Below are 21,351 nucleotides of genomic sequence, written 5' to 3'. Positions count from 1 at the left end.
GATGTTCCACCAATTGTTTTCACAAAAGGATGACATCATTAGTATTAGTGGCAATAGATGTGGCTTAGAAAGAACTACTTGTACTCTAGATTAAGAGGATTTATCTAGCCTTATCTGGTATTTTTTACTACTCTTTGGTCAAAGTAATGCATATTGTGCAAAAGAAAAACAGTGATTTGATGCCCAGAACGCAGGTAGACTCATACTCAATTGTATGAATTTTAAATGTAAATCAAGAACAGACCAAAACAAGGGAAGAATGTCTTGAAGTCATCCAAAAAAACAGCTTATATTTAACTTTATAGTTTATCATTGGTTGGTAAACACAACTGTCTCTCCAGAAGTGTTCTACATCTGTGATTCTAGTAGTCCTAATAACCAGTGATGCATTAAGGATCAAATACACCGCAAAATAAACAGATTCCACTGGAATGTAGACCTGGATCTCTCTTACTTTAAAGGGATAGTTCACCCAAAAATGAAAATTCTCTTATTATTTACTCACTCTCACATTGTTCCAAACCTGTATGACTCTCTGTTCTTCATTTTGAAAAATGATTCAACTGTTCATATAATGGAAGTCAATGGGGTCTGAAACAACAAAACACTGAGAAGTTTCTTCTTTTGTGTTCAACAGAAGAAAGAAATTCAGTCAAATAGGTTTGGATAGACTATCTCTTTAAACACTATTACTTATCACGAGAAGCTCGACCTCAGTCTCTCAGACCAAACTTCAAATATAGAACAGAAGATATGCATTCTTCCTTACTTTTTTGCATGAGCATGGCATATTAAAGAAAAACTGTGAAATTCATGCTCAGAGTTGCCTAAAGTGCAAGGTGGTCTCCTCTTTCATAACAAGCAGCAGACCAACTCACTACGGTGCAAGAAGAGAGAGGTCACAGGCTTTGTTCTGAACAAGCTCTGCATGCTTGTGTGAAGTATGCTGAGGCGGCAAGTATTTAAGTGAAGAAAACTGGGTGCAGAAAGGCCTTTGGGTAATTTAATAAGTTCCTAAAGTGCAAAAACTCATGACGTTCATCAAAGTTTCATTCTCAAATGCTTGGGTCTCCTGCCGCCCACTGGGTGAGCCTGTTTCACGACGGACCCTGCATTGGATCCCAGTGGTTTTTTGATGGGAAGAGGGGCCGACACCTCCATGCTGCTGTTATTGTCCATCTGCTCCACATTAAACACCTCCATGGGCGGATCAGAGCGCGGCAGGAGAGACGACGCGTTTCTGCTCACTTCTGGGAAGGGTGGACCTCGAGACCAACGGTCTTCCCCATCAACCTTCACAGGGCTGGAAAAAGCAAGTATGGGATCATGGGTTACTGATCTCTATTCGTGCAAAGTTTCAAACACATAACCAGTATACACACGACCAGATAAGCATGTTCCAGCATGCACGACCTTAGATTTGGTTCTCATTTTTGGTCAACAAATTACACTTAAAACTCAATGCCCTTTCCTACAAGACCACAGGGCTGGGAATCAATACATGTTTTGTTTAGGTATATAATCTTCATTTTCTAAATATTCTTCAACTTAAGTACCCACTCTGATGGACTCAGTCAGTTAATTCAATAAAGGATCTGTCATACTGATTCAAATGGTCATTTAATCTGCGAGTTTATTTTGAACGATTCCTTTAAAATATGGATTGGACACAAGTTGCACTGTAAGTTTTAGATAAACTAAAAAGAACATATTCAGAAGAGTAATGTTGTTTGTGAATCGAAACGTTTTTGATTCATTAAAAGGACCAGGTCATAAGAGTAATCCGTTTGTGAATTAGACCACAGCGGTCATGCGGTTTGTTTTAGATTCACTAATTCAATTTGTTTGTTGTCATTGGTTTGCAAAACATGCCATTTTTATCTTTTCAAAATCATTTGAGACGCAAAATTGGTTCAAATATGATTCGGCGGAATGTGAAAAACTAGCATGTGAAAGATCAATTAAAAATCCGTCAAATTAATTTTTACACAGCCCTACAGGATCATGAAAACAATACACTGTTCAAACCTCAGTGGAATGAGAAAAACACATTACCTCACTGGTGTTCTAGGGCTTCCCAGAAGCTTGCGAGGCGAACGGGATTTTGGCTCAAAAGAGAACTTTTCCTTGATGTTTTCGAGCACAGATGGAGCTATGTACGTAAAGCCCTGAGGAGAGACAACATCCGAGAAAAGATTAAATAATAAAAACAAAAAGAGTTTGGGTAGACAAAAAAAAAAATAGATGAGTGTAGAGGATGTGCAATTATGATGAAGCAAAAACACACTAACAGCTGGAAAAAACTGTTAAACAGTAATAATACAGACCAGATGAGAGACATTATTCCCTTCTCGTAAGTTTGTCTACAAAAATAACCAATTTACCACACACACACACTCACAAATGTAGGTCGGAGTCAGAAATTAATCTCATATGCATTCTCTCGAGTGCTCAACATAGCATGCTGATGATAATTAAATTCAAAGGGCGTATAAACAAATTTTGAGGCTTCCGTTGGTCTCGTGTTATGTTTGGGCTATGGTGTCACGTACAACAAGGCCTTAGTGCTGAGTAATACTATTCTGTTTGTCTGAAGAACATCTTTATGTTTAGGATAAAAAAATCTGTTTGGTATTTTACTACCCATGTAGCTCTGTAGCTCATCTGGTAGATCTTGCGACAATCTGATGAATGAATCTTTTACAATGCATGTTTGTTTTTTATACTTATAGCATATAACAATATTAGTGAATGTATCTACACTACTGTTCAGTAAGGTTTTTTATTATTTTTTCAGAAAGGGTACATTAAAGGTGCATTGCGCAACTTTTCATGTTAAAAAAACCTGTTTTTCTATCCTATACATGCTTAAAGAACTGCCTGATGGGCTGAATGAGCCCTTCTCTGCGCACTGAGATTGCCTCTATAATCCTGTACAGTAAAATATATAAGAGGGATTCGGGCTCGAATTTGAGACTGGGCGTGACGTCATGCGCGTTCACGCTCACCAGGCTATGTCTCGCAGGTTTGTGTATTCGCCGGCGCCGCCATTCTCAGCATCAGCGAAGACAACTCGTGCGTCAAAGGTAGAAGAGGGATTCAAAGAGACCGGCTTGTAGTCCATTCCAAACCCCAACGCAAACTCCACGTAAAGTAAAGAAAAGAAAAATTTTGTCTAGTGCCACCAAAAGGTCCAAATTGGAGTCAGGCAGGCGTCGGAGTAAGACGAGAGTCAACCTCGGGAAGACATTCAACAAATGGAGAGATCTCCGGTCTGCTCTTGGTCTCAAACGGGATCCTCAGTTGGCTTTTTTCTTGATAAAACGGTAAGATATAGCCCAGTCTCTAATGTTTGATACGGCCAATCTATGTATGACAACAAATGACGATGCGTAAAATGTGTAATGCTTTAGCGTAAGCTAGATACATGTACAATCAGAATTGGTTTTACTACCATTGTTAGTGAACAGTTTCATAAACTAGGAATTGTGTTCGGAAGAATAGTACAACATGAAACATAAAACATATCCAATAAAAGATGCTAACTATGTTTTTGTGTATGGCCTACCGGTAACGTTAGCCTTGTGTCCATTGCTAACATGCTAAGGTGTTCATGTCATTGACCAACAAGGAAGAACGCCGTTGCATTGGCTATATTGTCTTTTTCGGTAAAAATAGTAAATTGTTCCCATGAATGTGGTACATTTTGTATGTAGTATATATGAGGTATGTGGAGGCAACAATGTATTATACTCTATGTAAAACAATACCTTTCTTCAGAGGCTAACTTTACTGGGTCTGGACCTGGTTTAGCTCTGATTTAATCCTATTTTAGATATTACTCTGATGTAATAATCATTATTAGCTGTACATGTACTCATTGTATTCTGTATGGTAACAATGGCTTGCGTGCGTGTGCGTGTGGTCCATGAGCGTGCACAACTCTGGTTGCAGTTTCGCTTGTCGCCAGAGGGGGCGTAGTTCTGCAAAAACTCAGACACTTGCGTTTTGCACCTTTAAAGGGTGCATCAGTACCCAGTAATTTACAGTTTTCAACATTGATAGTAATAAGAAAATGTTTCTTCAACACCAAACCAGCTTATATGAATGATTCCTTAAAGGGATACTCCACAAGTTTTTATTATTAAACTATGTTATTCCCTTAACTAAGACGAGTTGATACATACCTCTCTCGTCTCAGTGCGTGCACTATATCGCTCTGTATTGCCGCAAAACTATGTTAGCACTTAGCTTAGCCCATGCATTAAATATGGGCCAAGCAGAGAAGCGACCAAACACTTCCACGTTTTCCCTATGTAAACACAGTTACTCGAGTAGTGTAACTTGACCTGGGCTGGTGACACAAAATAAACCGTTGCGCTTTTCTAAGCGTTTAAAATTGATGACTATATTGTATGGCGGAATACCATAACAATTGCTTTTGAGCACTTCGACTTGGCGCAATAATATCTTCACTCGTGAAAAGTCCTCTTACCGGCTCCCGCTTCCTCTCCCCCTCCCTCTGACATTTCCGTCAATACAACGTGACATGCGCCGGTAGTAGTAGTTCGAGCGGAGTTGACGAAGTAACAGGTTGTTGGAAGCTAGTTTGTGTACAATAATGGTTAAAGCGTGCATCGTAAAGGGTTGTGAAAATAAGGAGAATGTACATAGTGCTGTCATTTTTCACCGAATTCCAACACACCACATACAGCGGAGAGCTTGGTTAGCTGCTTTGAACAAGAATCCCAAAACACCATTGATGACTCTGAAGAAGTGGCGTGTTTGCTCCGAACATTTCACAAAGAAGGACTATACCTGCACAGGAACACGCCTAAAGGATGAGGCTACACCAACAATATTCAGATCACTTACAGAAAGCCCGTGGTCTTTCGCCAGCTCCGGTCTGTTCTGGATCATATCTTTCTTGCCTCTCACGGTCCACAAGAGCTAATTCCTCCTCCGTGTACTCGGGTTCAAACAGATATGGCTCTGGGTCTTCTAAAAGAAGTCATAATCATCTACAAAGTCGGCCATTGCAAATGATCTGCAGTTTGCTAATAGCACAGGTAGTAAAAGTCACGTTGGTAGTATTGACGGAAATGTCAGCAGCTGGATGCTATTGGAGGGAGGGGGAGAGGAAGCGGGAGCCGGTAATCTTTTCACGAGTGAAGATATTATTGCGTCAAGTCGAAGTGCTCAAAAGCACTTGTTATGGTATTCCGCCATACAATATAGTCATCAATTTTAAACGCTTAGAAAAGCGCAACGGTTTATTTTGTGTCACCAGCCCAGGTCAAGTTACACTACTCGAGTAACTGTGTTTACATAGGGAAAACGTGGAAGTGTTTGGTCGCTTCTCTGCTTGGCCCATATTTAATGCATGGGCTAAGCTAAGTGCTAACATAGTTTTGCGGCAATACAGAAGGATATAGTGCACGCACTGAGACGAGAGAGGTATGTATCAACTCGTCTTAGTTAAGGGAATAACATAGTTTAATAAGAAAAACTGGTGGAGTATCCCTTTAAGGATCATGGGACACTGAAGACTGCAGTAATGATGCTGAAAATTCAGCTTTGCCATCACAGGAATACAAAACATTTCAAAATATATTCAAATAGAAAAGTCATTTTAAATTGTAATAATTCTTCACAATATTACTGATTGTACAGTATTTTGATCAAATAAATGCAACCTCGGTGAGCAGAAGAGACTTCTTTCAAAAACATTTGAAAAAAATCTTACCGACCCAAACATCTGAATTGTAGTGCATCCAAAACCGTAGCCCAAAATATCACATTATTTATTTGTTTTTGGCTGATAAACTCAAAAATAAATATGTTCACTATTGGTGCACTTTGGAAAAGGCATCTGCTACATGCATGAATATAAATTTAACGTTGGAATCACCACAGAGGTATAGTGTTGCTGCAAAGAATATACATTTAAAAGAGTTTAGAGATAAATTTAGCCCAAAAAAAACAAACTGACCAGGAAGACTTGGTTGGCGCTTTCACTGAGCGTCGAGTCATCGGGACTGTCCACGGGAGGCTGACTAGTGAACTTTGAGTCAAACTGGCTAACATCGTCTGCTGATTGCTGCAGAAAGAGAGATCCGTGATGAGTTATTATTGGATGCTTCATCATGAGATCTATAATAATGATAACAACTAGAAATACACAACAATTTGATTGTACAGAGAGAGAGAACACTCATACCAAAAAAGGCTTGAAGGGAGGTTCAACTTTACAAGCCAGAAGATCATCCCAGTTTACGTGTCTGAAGAAGGAGTGGGTCTAAAAAATACAATCTCTTTTTATAATCTACAGAACTCCACTATATATATATATATATATGTGTAATTTCCTGCTTTTATGATAATGGGTTCACCACATCAGAAGGGCAAATACCTGGATGTCTACAGCATCTCGAGGACCAGCTCCTATCCTCACTGATGCGTTTCTCTTCAGCAGCTGGGTGCGAAACACACACACAACCCCATTAATTGAGCAATAAGACCGAATTCCACACTGCTGTGAAACCTGAGTGACCTAAGACCTCTACCTTTTTCAGAAGGTCCCTTGCTTCCTGGGTGAGGTAAGGTGGAAGGTTCAGTTTGCACCTTAGGATTTTGTCAATGGTCTTTTTCCGATTCTCTGCGGTGAATGGCGGCTGGAGGTGAGAGGTTCAAGAGGTTAAAGAGGATAAACTTATTCTCTGTACAAATTCATAAGACATTTGATATCTTCACAATAATGATTACTTTGTTTTGAAATTTGTCTGAATGGAAAGAAATTATGTTTAACATCTAGTAGAAAATCTTCCGAGAAAAGTGGAAGCTGTTCAGGAGGAGCAACTCCTTGTTAAACAAGCACATTCAAGTTTAGGTGTCCATATACTTTTGGACATGAGGTGTAGGTTTCAGGTTTGATCTACATTTGTTTACATTAAATGTTCGTATAATGTTATTTTGGGGTTCACACAGTCAAAACAGTATCTATTTGTTAAAGAGGCCACAAACTAGTTCAACAGAATTATTGGTAAAATGATCTGTCAATAGAACACCTCAACAGAGATTAGTCTTATCCAGGTCTAGTAATACGATGTAAGGTCTGTCTTTATCGGAATTAGCTAAAAACTAGAGTTGATTAGTTGACGAATACTTATCCAATGTATTTGTTTCGGTATTTTATTTTTAATACATTTGCAAAGTTGTCAGAAATTAGTTTATTGCTTTGTCATTATGGTGTATGGAGGGTAGATTGATGTGAAAAAAAGTCATTTAAAGCAGTTTAACATAAGCCAGCAACATGGAAAGTGAAAAAATGAAGGGGTACGAATGCTTTATAAAAACAACAATAACTAATTTGTGAAATTAGCTCATTATGACTAATTTTGCCAGCACAGGTCACATAATGCATATACTGCTAGAGTTATTTTCTCAAGCGAACTAACAAGTTGTGGACACTAATTGACTTACCTGAGGTACATGTAATGACATTTTGTTTACAAGCTGTTTTATTGATTGATATTCTTTCCGTGGTTGAAACACTGATTGAGCAATTATACCAGATATAAGTCTCAGTAAGTTGTACTGTATCTTTCAACATACCTTCAGATTTTCATTCATGTTTATTCTGTAACTAGTAGCTCCTATATACAGCAATGTCACGCCTCATCAAAGAGTGTCAGACGGCATGTATTGTGTGAATTTCATAGTAAAATGGACAGAAGTTGAAAGATAAAATTTGGTTTATTATCAAAAGTAACAAAACACAGAGCTTATTGCTATTATTGGTGGTTAAAAATGATTCATAGGCTACAATGCTGTATTTGTCGTGTACACATGCGTACCGAACCGAAAGGCACGTACCGGAAATTCACGGGACAAACACGTGTACTGTTATACCCATAATTTACATTTTTAAATAATAGAAACAGAATTTTAAATTGTATTAATATTTCAATTTTAATTCAATTTAACTTCATTAAGTTTTTTTGATCAAATAAATGCAGCCTTGGTGAGCATAAGAGACTTCTTTCAAAAACCTTACCGACCCAAATCTTACACTCCTTTTGTGCGGTATTGTTAGTATATAATGCGGTATATAATCTACAGCTATTGGACCTATTTTGTTCCCATCTTCATGTGAAACTTTAATAAGAAGCAACATAGCAGAGAAGAGATGTGAGAAGGGGCACTCACAGCTCCTGTTAGCATGTCATACATCAGGGCTCCCAGACTCCACCAGTCCACAGCTCGGTTATGGCCACTTCTCATGAGAATTTCTGGTGCCCTGAAAGAGGGATAGAACAAGAGAAACAAAGACAGAGACAAAATGAATGAATGAGTGAAGAGAGAAAAGCCCAGCGCACCAACCATTTTTTGTGCTTATGCTCTTTTTTACTTTGACCTTAACTGACACCGCAGGCCACAAATAAGCCTTCAGTAGGCATGATTGATGGAGGCTCTGGCCTCTATGAACTGGATAGACTTTTAAAGAGGCCACATCATGGAAAACATGACCCTATTGGATTTCAAAGTTCAAGTTGTTAAACTTCCACAACCCAAAGCTTTCTAGCCTACACGGACCATTTTTGAAACTTAAGGCTGGAATACATTACACAACTTCTGAACAGATTTCAAAACACTAGACATTATACACTTGCCGACTTTGTAAATGGCTACAGAAAAAAAAACTGCATCATGCAATAACCGAAAACAATAACTTTCAAAACATCCCGAGCACAACAAACTCGCACAGAAACACATGCCTCATTGCTAGGAGACACATGACAGATGAAACAAACACAGATGAGCAGGAGATTGCAGCAGTTGATGTAGCGACTCTGTGTGTTGAGCTACAAAGAAAAAACCAGCCAAGCGCATTTGGATGCTTTCTTGGGGGGGGACTCCTCCTTTAGTTTTTTTATGTGCACAGATGAGCCAAATATTGAGGCTAATTTGTTATGTGTGTTATGTAAATGTACTTTTGTATTATTATTGTATTTGTAATGTATTGTATTTTGTTGCAACACTGGTAGATAGAGGAAAGCTTCGGTTTCAGTACAACGCATCAAACACTACGATCTGTATTCTAAAATTGGCTCAACATATCAAACATGTTTCGATATCTTCTGACTGGATGGAAACATAGTCTGAGTCTAAACAGATCTGTGTCTGTGCCCATCATACACTACGTGACTTTCTGTGAAATCTGTCAACTTCAACTGTCCAAAATCTACAAACTGGCACAAACTTTCGGCAACTACTGTCAACACATAAATCTGCAAATCAGGTCAAAATCTGAGCAAAAGTCATGTAGTGTATTCCAGTCTTAAGATGCAACAGCAGGTTTCTCAGAAATCTTCATGGTTGTGTTGACGTCACAACCATGAGTATATTAAAATAAAAAAACCAATATTCAGCAATGAGTGAACTCTGATGAGTGAACTACACTGGTCTTATGCTGGTCTTTTACATAAAGAAATTACAGAAGCTTAAAAAATTATGTTTAAGTGGGTGAAAATGTGAGTTTGTACATACATGTACTCTATGGTTCCACAGAAGGTGTGTGTGACGGTACCATCGTGGATCGACTCCTTACACAGTCCGAAGTCCGTCAACTTCACATGACCTGAGATGAGAATGAAATGAGCAAATCCATAGGAGTACAGTCTTTATTGAACAGGATGTGGTGCAAGCCTGAGGACTGTCTGGGATAAAAAGGACAGAGGCGAGTGTGTTTTATTACCATTGTAATTGAGCATGATGTTCTCTGGCTTCAGGTCTCTGTAGATGATGCCTTTCTGATGAAGGTGACCCAAGGCCATGGAAATCTCTGCCAGATAAAAGCTAAAAGGAGATTTTGTAAATAAAAAAATATTAATTTTATAATTAAAATAAAAAGTTGAAATTAGAGAAGTAAATGCTTTCCCAATCCATAGATTTGAATTTTTTGTTACACAAATAGATCACCCCAAAATGTATTAGTATTATTTTCTCACAATCATGTTATTTTTAAACCTTTATACTGTTATTTTTATATTTAGGGTTTAAAATCCTATATAATTGAGGGTTCAAAACATTTATAATACATAATGCAAGTACAAGAGTCACAAAGACCACATTTATGGTACTTTTACAGTGCTTACCCCCCTTTTTAGAGCACTTGTTGTATTGAAAACACCCATGTAGACTATATATATATGTTTCATGGTCACCGTTTCCAATAATTTGACAAGCAACTTCATGTATTTGTTCTGACAAACAATCAAATCAACATTCAGGCCAGCTGTACAAACTATATCTGTAAAGCCAATGCTTTTTGAAACCTCCGAAGGGAGATCAATGTTTATACACAACAGAAGTGTAGCATCCAGATAGCAGACAGGTCATCTTGACCCATGAATGATCTACAGCTCTCAACATTTGAAGTGGATCAAAAAAAGTTGATCAAAGTTGCCCTAAGACAAGAACGGTTATTGTTCAAAATTCATGTATAACTTTGAGGGTTTGATCCACTTCAAATGTTGAGTACTGTATAACAAAGCCTCACTCACCAGGCTGTGTCCTCCAAGAAGATCCCCTCCCTCTCCAGCTGCATGAACAGCTCTCCACCTGTTAGAGAAAAATGACCTTGATTCAGATACATTCTCTAAAAAAATGCATGCTATTTTTGCTACTCAAGACAATTTACATTTGAATATTTTTCTGAAAACCAAGACTAATTAAAAAAAAAAAAATCAGGATTTGTTGACTTGAGCTAAAAAAAAAAAAAAAAGCACCAGTAGCTGTGTTGAACTCACCGCTAAGGTACTCCAGGATGAGGTAAAGTTTGCCCCCCGTCTGAAAGGCATATATGAGATCCACAATGAAGGGATGCTTAACTTCCTCTAGGATGCTCCTTTCTGCTTTAGTATGAGCAGTGTCCTTTGCATTGCGTGCAATCATGGCCTGTTAAACCAGACAAAAGCAACATAATCCATCAAGGAAAGCTGTGTTTTTAAGCAACTGTCAAAACTCGCAGCACACATAAGCACTTGTGACTGTCTGTGCATGAACATCTCGGCGCTGGAGGGTTCAGGGTTGTAACTCCCCTAATCACAACTGTGAACTCATCAGGCTGGTGTCATTAATACTTTTATTGCTGTTGCAATAAACAGATGTGTGCAAATCTAATTTGGGAATGGAATCCAAAGCATTTCAATCATGCAAACCACAGAGAACAATGCAGCATCAGTCTCAGAAAGATTAAACTGCGCCCATGGCCTTGGTATACAGACACCGTTTGCTCTCCTTCCATCCTAGAATGGTTTAAAGCAGTGTTTCTCAACCGGTGGGTCACGGAGTGTGTAATAAAAGAAACAACAGCAACCAAATGTAATTCTAAATGTTGTTCTGATGCGAGACTTATTTTAAAAGATGTCCATGAAAGCTGTTGACTCTTCTGTCAGACGCAGTATAAGTAAAGAGTGCCTGAGAAAAACGCACTGTCCTGATTCAGTATTATTTGTCAGATGCGATGTTGTCAGGCTGTATGTCATTATTCTAACATTATAGAAAAACAAACTTGCTTGTCCTGTCAGATGTATTTCTGTGCTCGTGGCACGCACTCCTCAATTGCTGATATTTAACAGCCTTACCTTATAATACGGATTACTCATCACTGTTAAGTGATATTCGTACCATTTATTTGTGTTAAATAAAGTGGGACGGACGGTACTTGTGTGTGTGTCGACCATTTTTGAGAATTAAATACTTGGTTCAAATTCCTAAAAATTTGGGTCACGGGTAATGACCACAGGAAAATGTGAGTCCCATGGCCAAACCAGTTGAGAACCACTATGTTAAAGGATTTTTTAAATCTAAAACTGCTTCAGTGCACAAAGAAGAGTCCACAAGGTGTTGATAAGAACATCCACATCCTGATGGGGAGCAAATCTGGAGAGCTGAAGCAGCATCATATTGTGACCGCATAATATCTTTCGATAAATGACCATGTCTGCCACTCATCTAGAGTAAACTCAGCATTTCGAGCAAAGCAATATTCCTTCTACTGAATGCTATGGTGTGTTTCTGTGTAATGATCCACTTGTTTACAGTTACAAAGAGCCAAAAATGTGATTCTACTACTAAACTATCAGTAGGCAATGAATCATTCCTTAAAGATTATTCATAGATGTGAAGCAAACTACAATAATACAACCTGTTAACCAGCAGGACGAGGCATGATGGATGGAACACCAGTGTTGGGTGTAACTCCTTACCAAGTAATTAATAACTATAATTTAATTAGTTTTTTCTTTGAAAAAAGTATGAGATTACTTTTAATTACTTCTGATGTATTTGCATTAAATACCGTATAGAACAATTATTCTATATAAAACAATAGCGGATTTACCATCAAAATGTAATGTGTAAAAATGTGTGAGAGAGTAAATAGAACAGTAATCTAATTACACTGTTGAAGATGTAGTAGCTAGTAATTAATTACTTTAAGAGTAACTTATCCAACACTGCGGAACACCCATGCTGATTTTCAGGGAAAGATTAATTAATGGGAATTATTGGGAAATATGCGAGGCCATACCTTTTTCAATACTTTCATGGCAAATATCTTCCCAGGAGTTGCCCCAGATACCTTGCGAACTTGAAAAACCTGTTTTGAAACAAGAGGACTGTTAACAGACAAATTTCGAAAAATTAAAAAATGGTTAGATCGGTTAGATCTACAATCCAAATCTGCAAACAAAAACAGCATTAAAGACCTTAGTGCTTATGTAGACTATGTATTATGTAGACTATGACTATCATTCAAAGTTAAGGGTCAGTATGATTTGTTTTTAAAGAAATTCAATCAATCAACTTTTATTTATATAGCACAATAAAGGCAACAGTAGTTGGCCATTGTGCTGTACAACAGGATAAATATCTAAAAAACGAGAAAGACCGCAAAACAAATGATACATCGGAAACACCAATTCGAAAATTCAACATTAAAATCAAGGATAGTTGTAAACCTGTGAAAGAGGTAGGTTTTTAACTTAAAGATCTTTTATCTTAGAGATAGAGGACTATTCCACAATTTTGGACCAAGAACAGAAAAAGCACGGTCACCTCTCGTCTTAAGTCTAGATCTCGGAACCATCAGCAGTCTTTGTTGAGATGACCACCTTAATGGTCTAGCAGAGTTATTTAATTTCAAAAGATCTGAGAGATAGTTTGGAGCTAATCCGTTCATGGATTTAAAAACAAAAAGCAGAATTTTAAAATCAATTCTGTAACAAACTGGCAGCTAGTGCAACGAACGCAGTATTGGGGAAATATGATCAAACTTCCTTGTGCCAGTCAAAAGTCTGGCTGGTGCATTCTGAACCATCTGAAAAGGACTAATATTGGATTGACTCATTCCAATATAAAGAAAAATACAATAGTCAAGTCTATTGATACTGAAATTGATACTTTTATTCAGCAGAAGTGCATTAAATTGATCAAAAATGACAGTAAAGACAATTAATAATGTTACAAAAAATATTTCAAAGTAATACTTTTTTTTTAACCTTTCTATTAATCAAAAAATGGATCATGGTTTCAACAAAAAAATATTAAGCACCAAAGATGTTTTCAACATTGATAACGACAAAAAACAGCCCGGTCCTTCAGATTTGCCTTATACAACATTAGGAAGATCATGTCCTTCCTATCGGAGCATGCATGCAACACAAATCCTTGTCCAAGCTCTTGTTCTATCCAGGCTGGACTATTGTAATGCTCTCTTGGCACTGGCTTTCCAGCATATACTGTCAAACCTCTGCAACCGATCCAGAATGCAGCAGCAAGAATGGTCTTTAACAACCCGAAGCATGTCACATTCATCAATTTGCACTGGTTGCCAATAGCCACCCGCAAATTCAAGGCACTGATGTTTGCCTACAGAACGACCACTGGCTCTGCACCCCCAAACCTAAACTCACTACTTCAGACCTATGTGCCCTTGTGCCTTGTGGTGGCATCCAAAGAGGCACAAAATCACTTGAGATGTTGAGTAGCTGAGTCTTTAGCCACTTTCAAGAAACAGCTAATAGTGATGTTTGATTCTTGAACAAATCAATCTTTTGAGCCGGTTCATAGGAAGCAACCGGTCGAGCTGGTTCACTAATCGAACTTTAGTCCTAGGTTGATGATGCAAGACGCACAGCCAAAGTAGCACGTCCGACTCAAAAAGAACGGAATGAGCTGGTTCAACCTACTGTCGAAGTTTGCCAAGGATTACCAAGGACTCAAAAAAAACCGAATGAGCCGGTTCAACCAGCTGTCGAAGTTTGCAGAGGATTACCGAGGATTCTTATGAGTGAGTTACTATGCAAGCCTGAGGCACGTACTGCAAATATGCTTATTATGACTACTGTTATTAAATAACATTTTATTAAAACCAGCAAAAACCTGTCGAGAGATGTAAATAAATTTTACAATAGTTTATTGTGCATGCAGATTATATTTTGAGTTGCTAGAGAAAAACAAGGAGTTTATAAAACTGGTTTATTCTTTCTATATACTTTAGACATGTAGGCCACGTTTGTGCATCAATGTCTGTAATGTGTGCTGTAGGTGCAAAACTTTAAGGAATCTTATCCAAGATGTAGGCTACTCAATGGCTATGTTTACATGCACAACTATTGTTTCAATCGGACTGAATTCATTCCGATTGATGAATCCGAACGTAGTGTTTACATGAACGCTAAACATGTGATCTGGTTGATGTGCGCGTGTCACAAGCTTAAAATCTTAATAGATTTTTTGACATGCGCACACTGCACGAATATACAGTTTCCTGCAGTTTGTGCATAATAACCATTCTCAATTTACTTTTCAGCTGTTCAGTTACAGATTACTAACGGATTATTTGGTTGCATGTAAACATAGCCAATATTGGTCAGTCATATCCGAAATGGATCCGCGAATGAAACTGAACACAAAAACACAATTAACTTAAATGAATGAAAGGCAATAATCAGCAATATGCATTCACACAAATAACTTCTTATTTGAATGTTTCAATATGCGTAGACACAAATGACTTTATTTGAATGTTTCATTGATATGACACGGAGTTGTTAGAAATGAAATGCATAGTGAGATCATTGAGTGATGACATAAGGAACCGATGAAACTTTTTTTGAACAGGTTCATTAAAACGAACTGTCCAAAAGAAGCGGTTCACGGACATGAATTGGACTTATATCACTAACGGCTAAAGACGCATCTTTTCTGTCAACACCCGTTAACACTAACACTTACTATTCTATCTATAAATCTATTTTTATATATAAAAAATGTGCTATGCGTACTGTGCTTGGCTAGACTAATCGGGACTTGTCACAGCACTTGCATATTGTTGTCCTATTGTTTTAACTGATTCTATTGTTCTCCTCAGTTGTAAGTCGCTTTAGATAAAAGTGTCTGCTAAACCACTGCCCTGCAGAGTTTATATCAAACCTGCTTCAGTCTGTGATTTTCAAGCGATCCTGGAGAACTAGCTGGTTCAGGTGTGTTTGATTAGGGTTGGAGTAAAACTCTGCAGGACAGTGGGTCTCCAGGAGCAGGGTTGAAGACCTATGTGCTAAAAGATTGAGTGTAAATTACATTTTAAATAATTTAAATTGTAATAATATCTCACAATATGTATTTATTTTTACTGTATTTTGTTCAAACAACCGCAGCCTTGGTGAGAATAAGAGACTATTTTCAAAAACATTTAAAAAAAAAATCATAATGACCCCAAACATTTGAAGGGTAGAGTGTGTTATTTTGCAGCCCAGATTATGTGTCCAAAACACGCCACATGCAGGGAGGAAACCCTGAGTAGCACTGCTAGTCTTGCTTACCTTTCCATATCCTCCTTTACCCAAAACACGAAGCAACTCAAAACATTCCGGACGAATCTGCTCCGTGCCTTGATTCACACTATTTTCAGAGATCTCGAACTTCTCGCAGTCTTCCATACTAAAATATAAAGTATAAGTACATTCAAATATAAAGGTGCAATTGCCTTAAGGACAAGACAACTCACTTTTGGAGAAGCTAACTTCAAAATACACAAATATAATTTTGTGCGTCCAAAAGTGCACGGTGGCATACTCACAATTCAAAGCCACTGCACTGATCCATGTATTCATTAATCTTGGCCTGTGAAAAAAAAAAAACTTGTTGTGTTTCTGGTAGGTTTACAGGGAGTTTTAGGCGTGGACTGCAGTTTTTGTATCTCTGCAGCTTTTTCTCCAATTGCCAAGTGTGCAGATCTGACACGGCCATTAAAGCTCAATCTATACCAATGACTGATGCGCACTGGCTCTCCTCCATCAACCGGACTATCAAGGTCACTGATCGCTATTATCACATTACAGGACCCAGTCTAACAATAGAGAGAGTGTCAGCCCACTGTAAGCCAGACCTACAAGGTTTTTTTTTCTGGTTTCAGAGGCAATTCAGGAGCAAAGCCGGTTTAAAAATCTGACAAAGAACTTGTCAAACTTTTGAACACTAAAACTCTATCTTGCTTTAGTTTCAGTGAAACATAAACTAACTGCCTCTTAAGTTCTTTAAAAGTTCATATTTCTCATATTAATTTTGATTCCATTGTCTGTCTAGTCATAAAAGTTTGACAGCCCAAACCTTAATACACCTGAAGTGATGCTGCTGGTATCCAACAATCCGGTTTAAGCAGGTAGCTGTGTTTCTAGCTGGTCTGAGTCAGTCATTAACTGGTTGACCTTCTAAAAATCAACTGGAATATCTTCAGTTTGACCAACTGGTAGCTGGTTTATTGCTGGTCCACCATCTTAATAACCAGCTTGAACCAACTAATGACCAGCTTAGACCAACAAGAGACCATCTTAAGCTAGACTTCAAAATATATCTCATTAAAACAGCCATGTCCACCATAATAAAATGCCATGATTAATTACAATTAATTACATACACACACCATGGTACTGTAAATTTGTCGTTTGTAAAAAAAACCTAACCTGTAAATCAATTCAGTAGTATGGTAAATCTTACACGTACAGTACCATTGTTGTCATCTAAGTTTATAGTTTAACATAGTACATAGAACAGTCAAAGTACTTTTATGCCGAGTTTTGAAACGCTTATCGATTCTCTGGCCGGTCCAGGCGATGCGGAAAATCTGGAACCGAGCTTGTTACCGGTTACATACCCCGTCAGGGAGCTCCTCATCTGACACGCTGTCCTCCGCCGGGTCTAGGTCGATATCAAACACACCAGCCATGGTAACAGTTTCTTTACACGCACCAATACTGGAATAATGTTGAATCCTGACGCCTCATGTTGCCACACTACTCACAGACGCCATAACCGGGTCCAGTACGCATTACGCAACATATCCTAACAGAGATAAACTAACGTTAACGGTAAACGATCACGGCTAACAGCGAATTTCACTGCGCGTCTGTGCGCATGTTCCTGATGTGTAAAACAAAATGCCAATAAATTAATTAGCGTTTATATTCATTTAAACACGCGAATATATTTTATTTTACTCCCGTCGTTTTGTATCTGAGGTAAGTGGGTGTATAGATAGAAATACACGTCACTCCCTGTGTATATAGGAAGCAGTTTTACTTATAGTACCGCTTCACTGTCAGTAGGTGTCGACAAAAGACTGACAATGCTTTGCTTTTGTCCAGCTTCAACATTCGTGCTGTTACAGCTCAAAGACACACAGGTGACACAGCTACTGCATTTTCAGTGATTTGCCCATGTGTTTCAAGCTTAATTGATTTAATAATCAAATAACTGCACGTTTCTTTATCTGATTTTAAATATATAAGTATAGATTAGAATAAGGTGTAGATAGGCTACTTCTGTTTGGATTTTGAGATCAGTGATAAATTCGATCCTTTTGCCACTACTGGATTATTTGTGACCGTGAAGGGTAATTCTGTTGAATGGGGGGTAATTATTTTCAAACCTTTTATCCTATCCTTTACTTTAAAATGTTCAAAAGTCAGCAAGCTTGCCAAAAGGCATGTTCAGAAGAAAGATGCGAGCTCACACACTATACATTGTTACAAAGTGCTGGGTAGCCACAATTCTCTGTTCCCTACTTTATAAAACCAAATGAATGGATCACAATGGGCACTTTGTGTCACATATGCTTCAAGCAGAACAAAAAAAAAAAAAAAAAAAAATCACTATGCAAATTAGTTACTGGGACTTTCCAAAGTTGTATTTTTTCAAAAAAGAGGCATAACTCAATTCTTTACACAACCTGACACCAAAACAATGTTGATGCTTATAACTACAATCAAGCTATTTTAAGCTGTATTGTTCATTTTAAAAACAGGCCTCCTGTTGTAGATTGTAGACACAGATTGTACAATGTTTCCCCCAAAATGTGGCAATTTAGAATGAGAGATATGAAGGAAGCTAAGATTTATAAAACTCTTCTTTTTTCTGCTAGTTTTAATGATACATACCTGTGGGTTTCTGTGGCATGTGCAGATACGCAAAGCTCATGCATATGTGAGAGTTTTCCTGGGTAAAGATACCTAGTATCTGCGTCAGGTAGGGTAACATTTACACCTGGTTCTTCTGTTCTGACTCAACCTGGGTGTGCCAGTGTTCTCCTGTTCGGTGACAGCACATCATTGATTCATGTGACAGTTAAATCCCCTGATTCACCTCGACATCAGACTTTTAGTTATGAATACACTTGCTTTTGACAACTGTGATGGGGTTTTCTTCACCCAGAATCTTCCAAAATGTGTCAAATGATCATGTAGCTTCTTGTCACAAAACACAATAAAGTGTGAGAACACTACTGGTAAAATGCAAATGTTTTATTTATTTACACAAAAATGTGTCCGTTTTATATTGGAAAATGTTTTTGTAAATGTATTTTTAAAAAATATTTAAAATGTTCGCGTGTGTCCCCTACTGGTTTCTAGAGGTAGTGCACACTCTTCGTGCACGTTTGGAAATCTAACTAATGAATCCCTCAAAAGTGTGGTGTTGGTCACATGCCAAACAAGAACACCTTATTGTGCAACCTATACAAAAGAGTGGTGGTGAGGAGGAGGAGGGGGTTATAAAAACTACAACTGAACATGTCAAGCCTTATTTGAATATTAAAACCTGTTTGAATTAGCGATTTGCATAATGGCGAACCCTCAAGCAAAGGCCGTAACTGTAGTTCGCGTGACTGAGATAAACGCATACCTGAAGAAAGAGTGACTTAACTAGTTCATTCTGACATATGGAAATGTAAATATGATATTATACAGTAGGCTACACATATTTTCTGAGCCGTTTTTCATTGATGCTTCTTATTGGCGCATAAGGGAATGACATTTGCGCTATTTCTTACTGCAGTTGTCACTTATTTGCTGTTTAGGCTATACATTTTTTTTAATGTTATTGATCTTTATTTTCATAGTCATGTATACATATATTTTATATAGCCCAATATTTTTTTTATTTTTAACTGATTTTAATTTATTTTTACTTAAAAAAATGTAGCTTATCTTAACTTTATTTTTTTAATTTAAATTTTAATTAAAAAATGTATGTTGTATTGCTGTGCATTACAAAAACTTCGATGTGTTAACAATATATAATAAAGCTCAAATAACAAAAATAGGCAAAACTCATTAACCCAAATCACAAAAAACAGGACACAGACTGACATTTAGTTCATTTAAACTTTATTGATTTACACACAGGACATACACAGTCAAACATGAATGGCAGAGGGGGTTCCCTAAAAAGTACAGGATGTTCTGAACAGTTAGAGGAAATGATACGACTCGACAGTGGAAGCCAAGTAGATCACCCTGGGGGGTGGGGATGAACATATTGTTGAATTAACATCTTTTTAATTTAATAACAAATACCAGTTGCACATGTTAGATAACGACTGAACAGTTACATGAGAAAGGGAAAAACTGTAGAGCAAGTGCAAATGAAGGGGTGGTCAAAAAGATCTGTCATAACAGAGTAGGCTATGTTGCAATAAGGTGTGTTCTTTTTGGATTCTCAAGAAATTCAAGTGGACAAAACCAAGTCCTGAGCGCGCGCACGCGCACACACACACGCCCTTTAAAGAGAAGGGCTACGGAGACACACATGCACGTACGTCTATAGAACAAGAAAAACACGTCAATAACGCTCTCTGTAAAGTTAAACACACATTAGAAATATTTCGACCCCATATATAAAGACCCCACTAAAATTAGACACCATATCAGGAAAAAACAAACATTGTTCAGTAATGCAAAAAAAAAAAAAAAAAAAGTTATACAAATTAACAAAAAAAAAACAAAAAACATCGACAGCGATTAAAAATAGAATGTTTTCTAGAGGGGATGAAAAAGCCCAAAATGTCAGACAGCCTACAGACTGTTGTCGCCGGGCGAATGTAACAGCCAACACCAGTCTGATAAGCTATCTGACACACTGGGAGAGACTTGTCCACACCAATAAAGACACATGATGAAGAATTAACTCACTTACCAATGATGAGACGAGAGGATGGGGCTGAAAGAGAGGCGTGGTCACTAATTCTAACAATGTAATGATTTAAATCCCGTTATAGAAGAACCGAAAGCTTTTCCCCTCATTTAGCGGATGTTGTGTGAGATAATCGAATGCAGCGTCTCCTTTCTGTCTCACCCTGACTGTGTTTCGAACCATAGCGAGGTGCCTAACAAGACAGCGTTCTGGGGGCATCAAGCTCGAACGTCCGAAAGACTGTCTCGCTGGATTTTGAGACACATCCTCTCTCGCGCGCTACCCTTTTCTCGCTCCCTCTCTACCAACAGTGTTGCCATATCCGCGTATTATAAGCCACTTTTCATGAAGAAGCTTAGAAATTAAAACAGGCAATGGCGCGTTGCGCTTTTTGGTTTATTTCTAGAAAACAAACGCGTGTTTAGGATTTCAACGTTACACGACTGTAGAATTCAACAAATAAAAATGTTTATGTTATTTTATATTGTTCTTATATCTATCTTTATATTTTCTTGTTCTTTGGTCTGTTTTTTTTATTTATATTAATTTAAAAGTGCAAACATTTCCATTTGTTTATTGATTTAGATAACCATTGTTAGGCTATATGTTAAATAGCCCATTTAATTTAGCAAAAGCATTTACTGATATAAAACATTACTTAGTTAATTAATGCAGTCAGGTTAGTAATGCTTAACACGTTTCTTTATTTCTATAATCTAAATTATTCGATGCTGATCAGTAAACTCGAGCCATTGAGTTCGCTTGCTTTTCTCACGAGATCTGGCAACACTGCCTCATCCTCTACGCCAGCAGCGC

At 37.7% G+C, this 21,351-nt stretch overlaps 2 protein-coding genes across 3 annotated transcripts in view; one reads left to right on the top strand and one right to left on the bottom strand.

Annotated features, from left to right (window-relative positions):
* Positions 1-549: 549 nt before the first annotated feature.
* rps6kb1a (ribosomal protein S6 kinase b, polypeptide 1a) overlaps positions 550-21,351 on the bottom strand; it is a 53,086-nt gene continuing 32,284 nt past the window's right edge. Inside the window, exons 1-15 of one of the 2 annotated variants that reach the window (XM_056247632.1) lie at positions 17,222-17,674; positions 16,148-16,191; positions 15,891-16,008; positions 12,596-12,664; positions 10,812-10,959; positions 10,566-10,623; positions 9,758-9,858; positions 9,550-9,640; positions 8,209-8,299; positions 6,567-6,674; positions 6,413-6,475; positions 6,221-6,298; positions 5,993-6,100; positions 2,056-2,168; positions 550-1,303 (exon numbers count right to left, since the gene is read on the bottom strand). In XM_056247632.1, the coding sequence (XP_056103607.1) occupies positions 1,042-1,303; positions 2,056-2,168; positions 5,993-6,100; positions 6,221-6,298; positions 6,413-6,475; positions 6,567-6,674; positions 8,209-8,299; positions 9,550-9,640; positions 9,758-9,858; positions 10,566-10,623; positions 10,812-10,959; positions 12,596-12,664; positions 15,891-16,008; positions 16,148-16,191; positions 17,222-17,293 (1,524 nt within the window). In that variant the 5' untranslated portion in view covers positions 17,294-17,674 and the 3' untranslated portion in view covers positions 550-1,041. Of the gene's footprint in view, positions 1,304-2,055; positions 2,169-5,992; positions 6,101-6,220; positions 6,299-6,412; positions 6,476-6,566; positions 6,675-8,208; positions 8,300-9,549; positions 9,641-9,757; positions 9,859-10,565; positions 10,624-10,811; positions 10,960-12,595; positions 12,665-15,890; positions 16,009-16,147; positions 16,192-17,221; positions 17,675-21,351 lie in introns of those variants that run through there. The other variant, XM_056247631.1, reaches the window with a different exon arrangement.
* The window catches only part of ptrh2 (peptidyl-tRNA hydrolase 2), a 69,304-nt gene continuing 64,783 nt past the window's right edge, over positions 16,831-21,351 (top strand). The window contains exon 1 of the mRNA XM_056247635.1: positions 16,831-16,834. The gene's annotated coding sequence lies outside the window, so the exon portion shown is untranslated. The remainder of the gene's footprint in view (positions 16,835-21,351) is intronic.

The sequence above is a fragment of the Rhinichthys klamathensis genome, unplaced genomic scaffold (assembly GCF_029890125.1).
Source record: "Rhinichthys klamathensis goyatoka isolate OS25496 unplaced genomic scaffold, OSU_Roscu_1.1 h1tg000050l_1, whole genome shotgun sequence".
NCBI classification, from domain to species: Eukaryota; Metazoa; Chordata; class Actinopteri; order Cypriniformes; family Leuciscidae; genus Rhinichthys; species Rhinichthys klamathensis.
The sequence above is the reverse complement of the archived record's forward strand: the minus strand, read 5'-3'. Positions and strand labels throughout refer to the sequence as shown.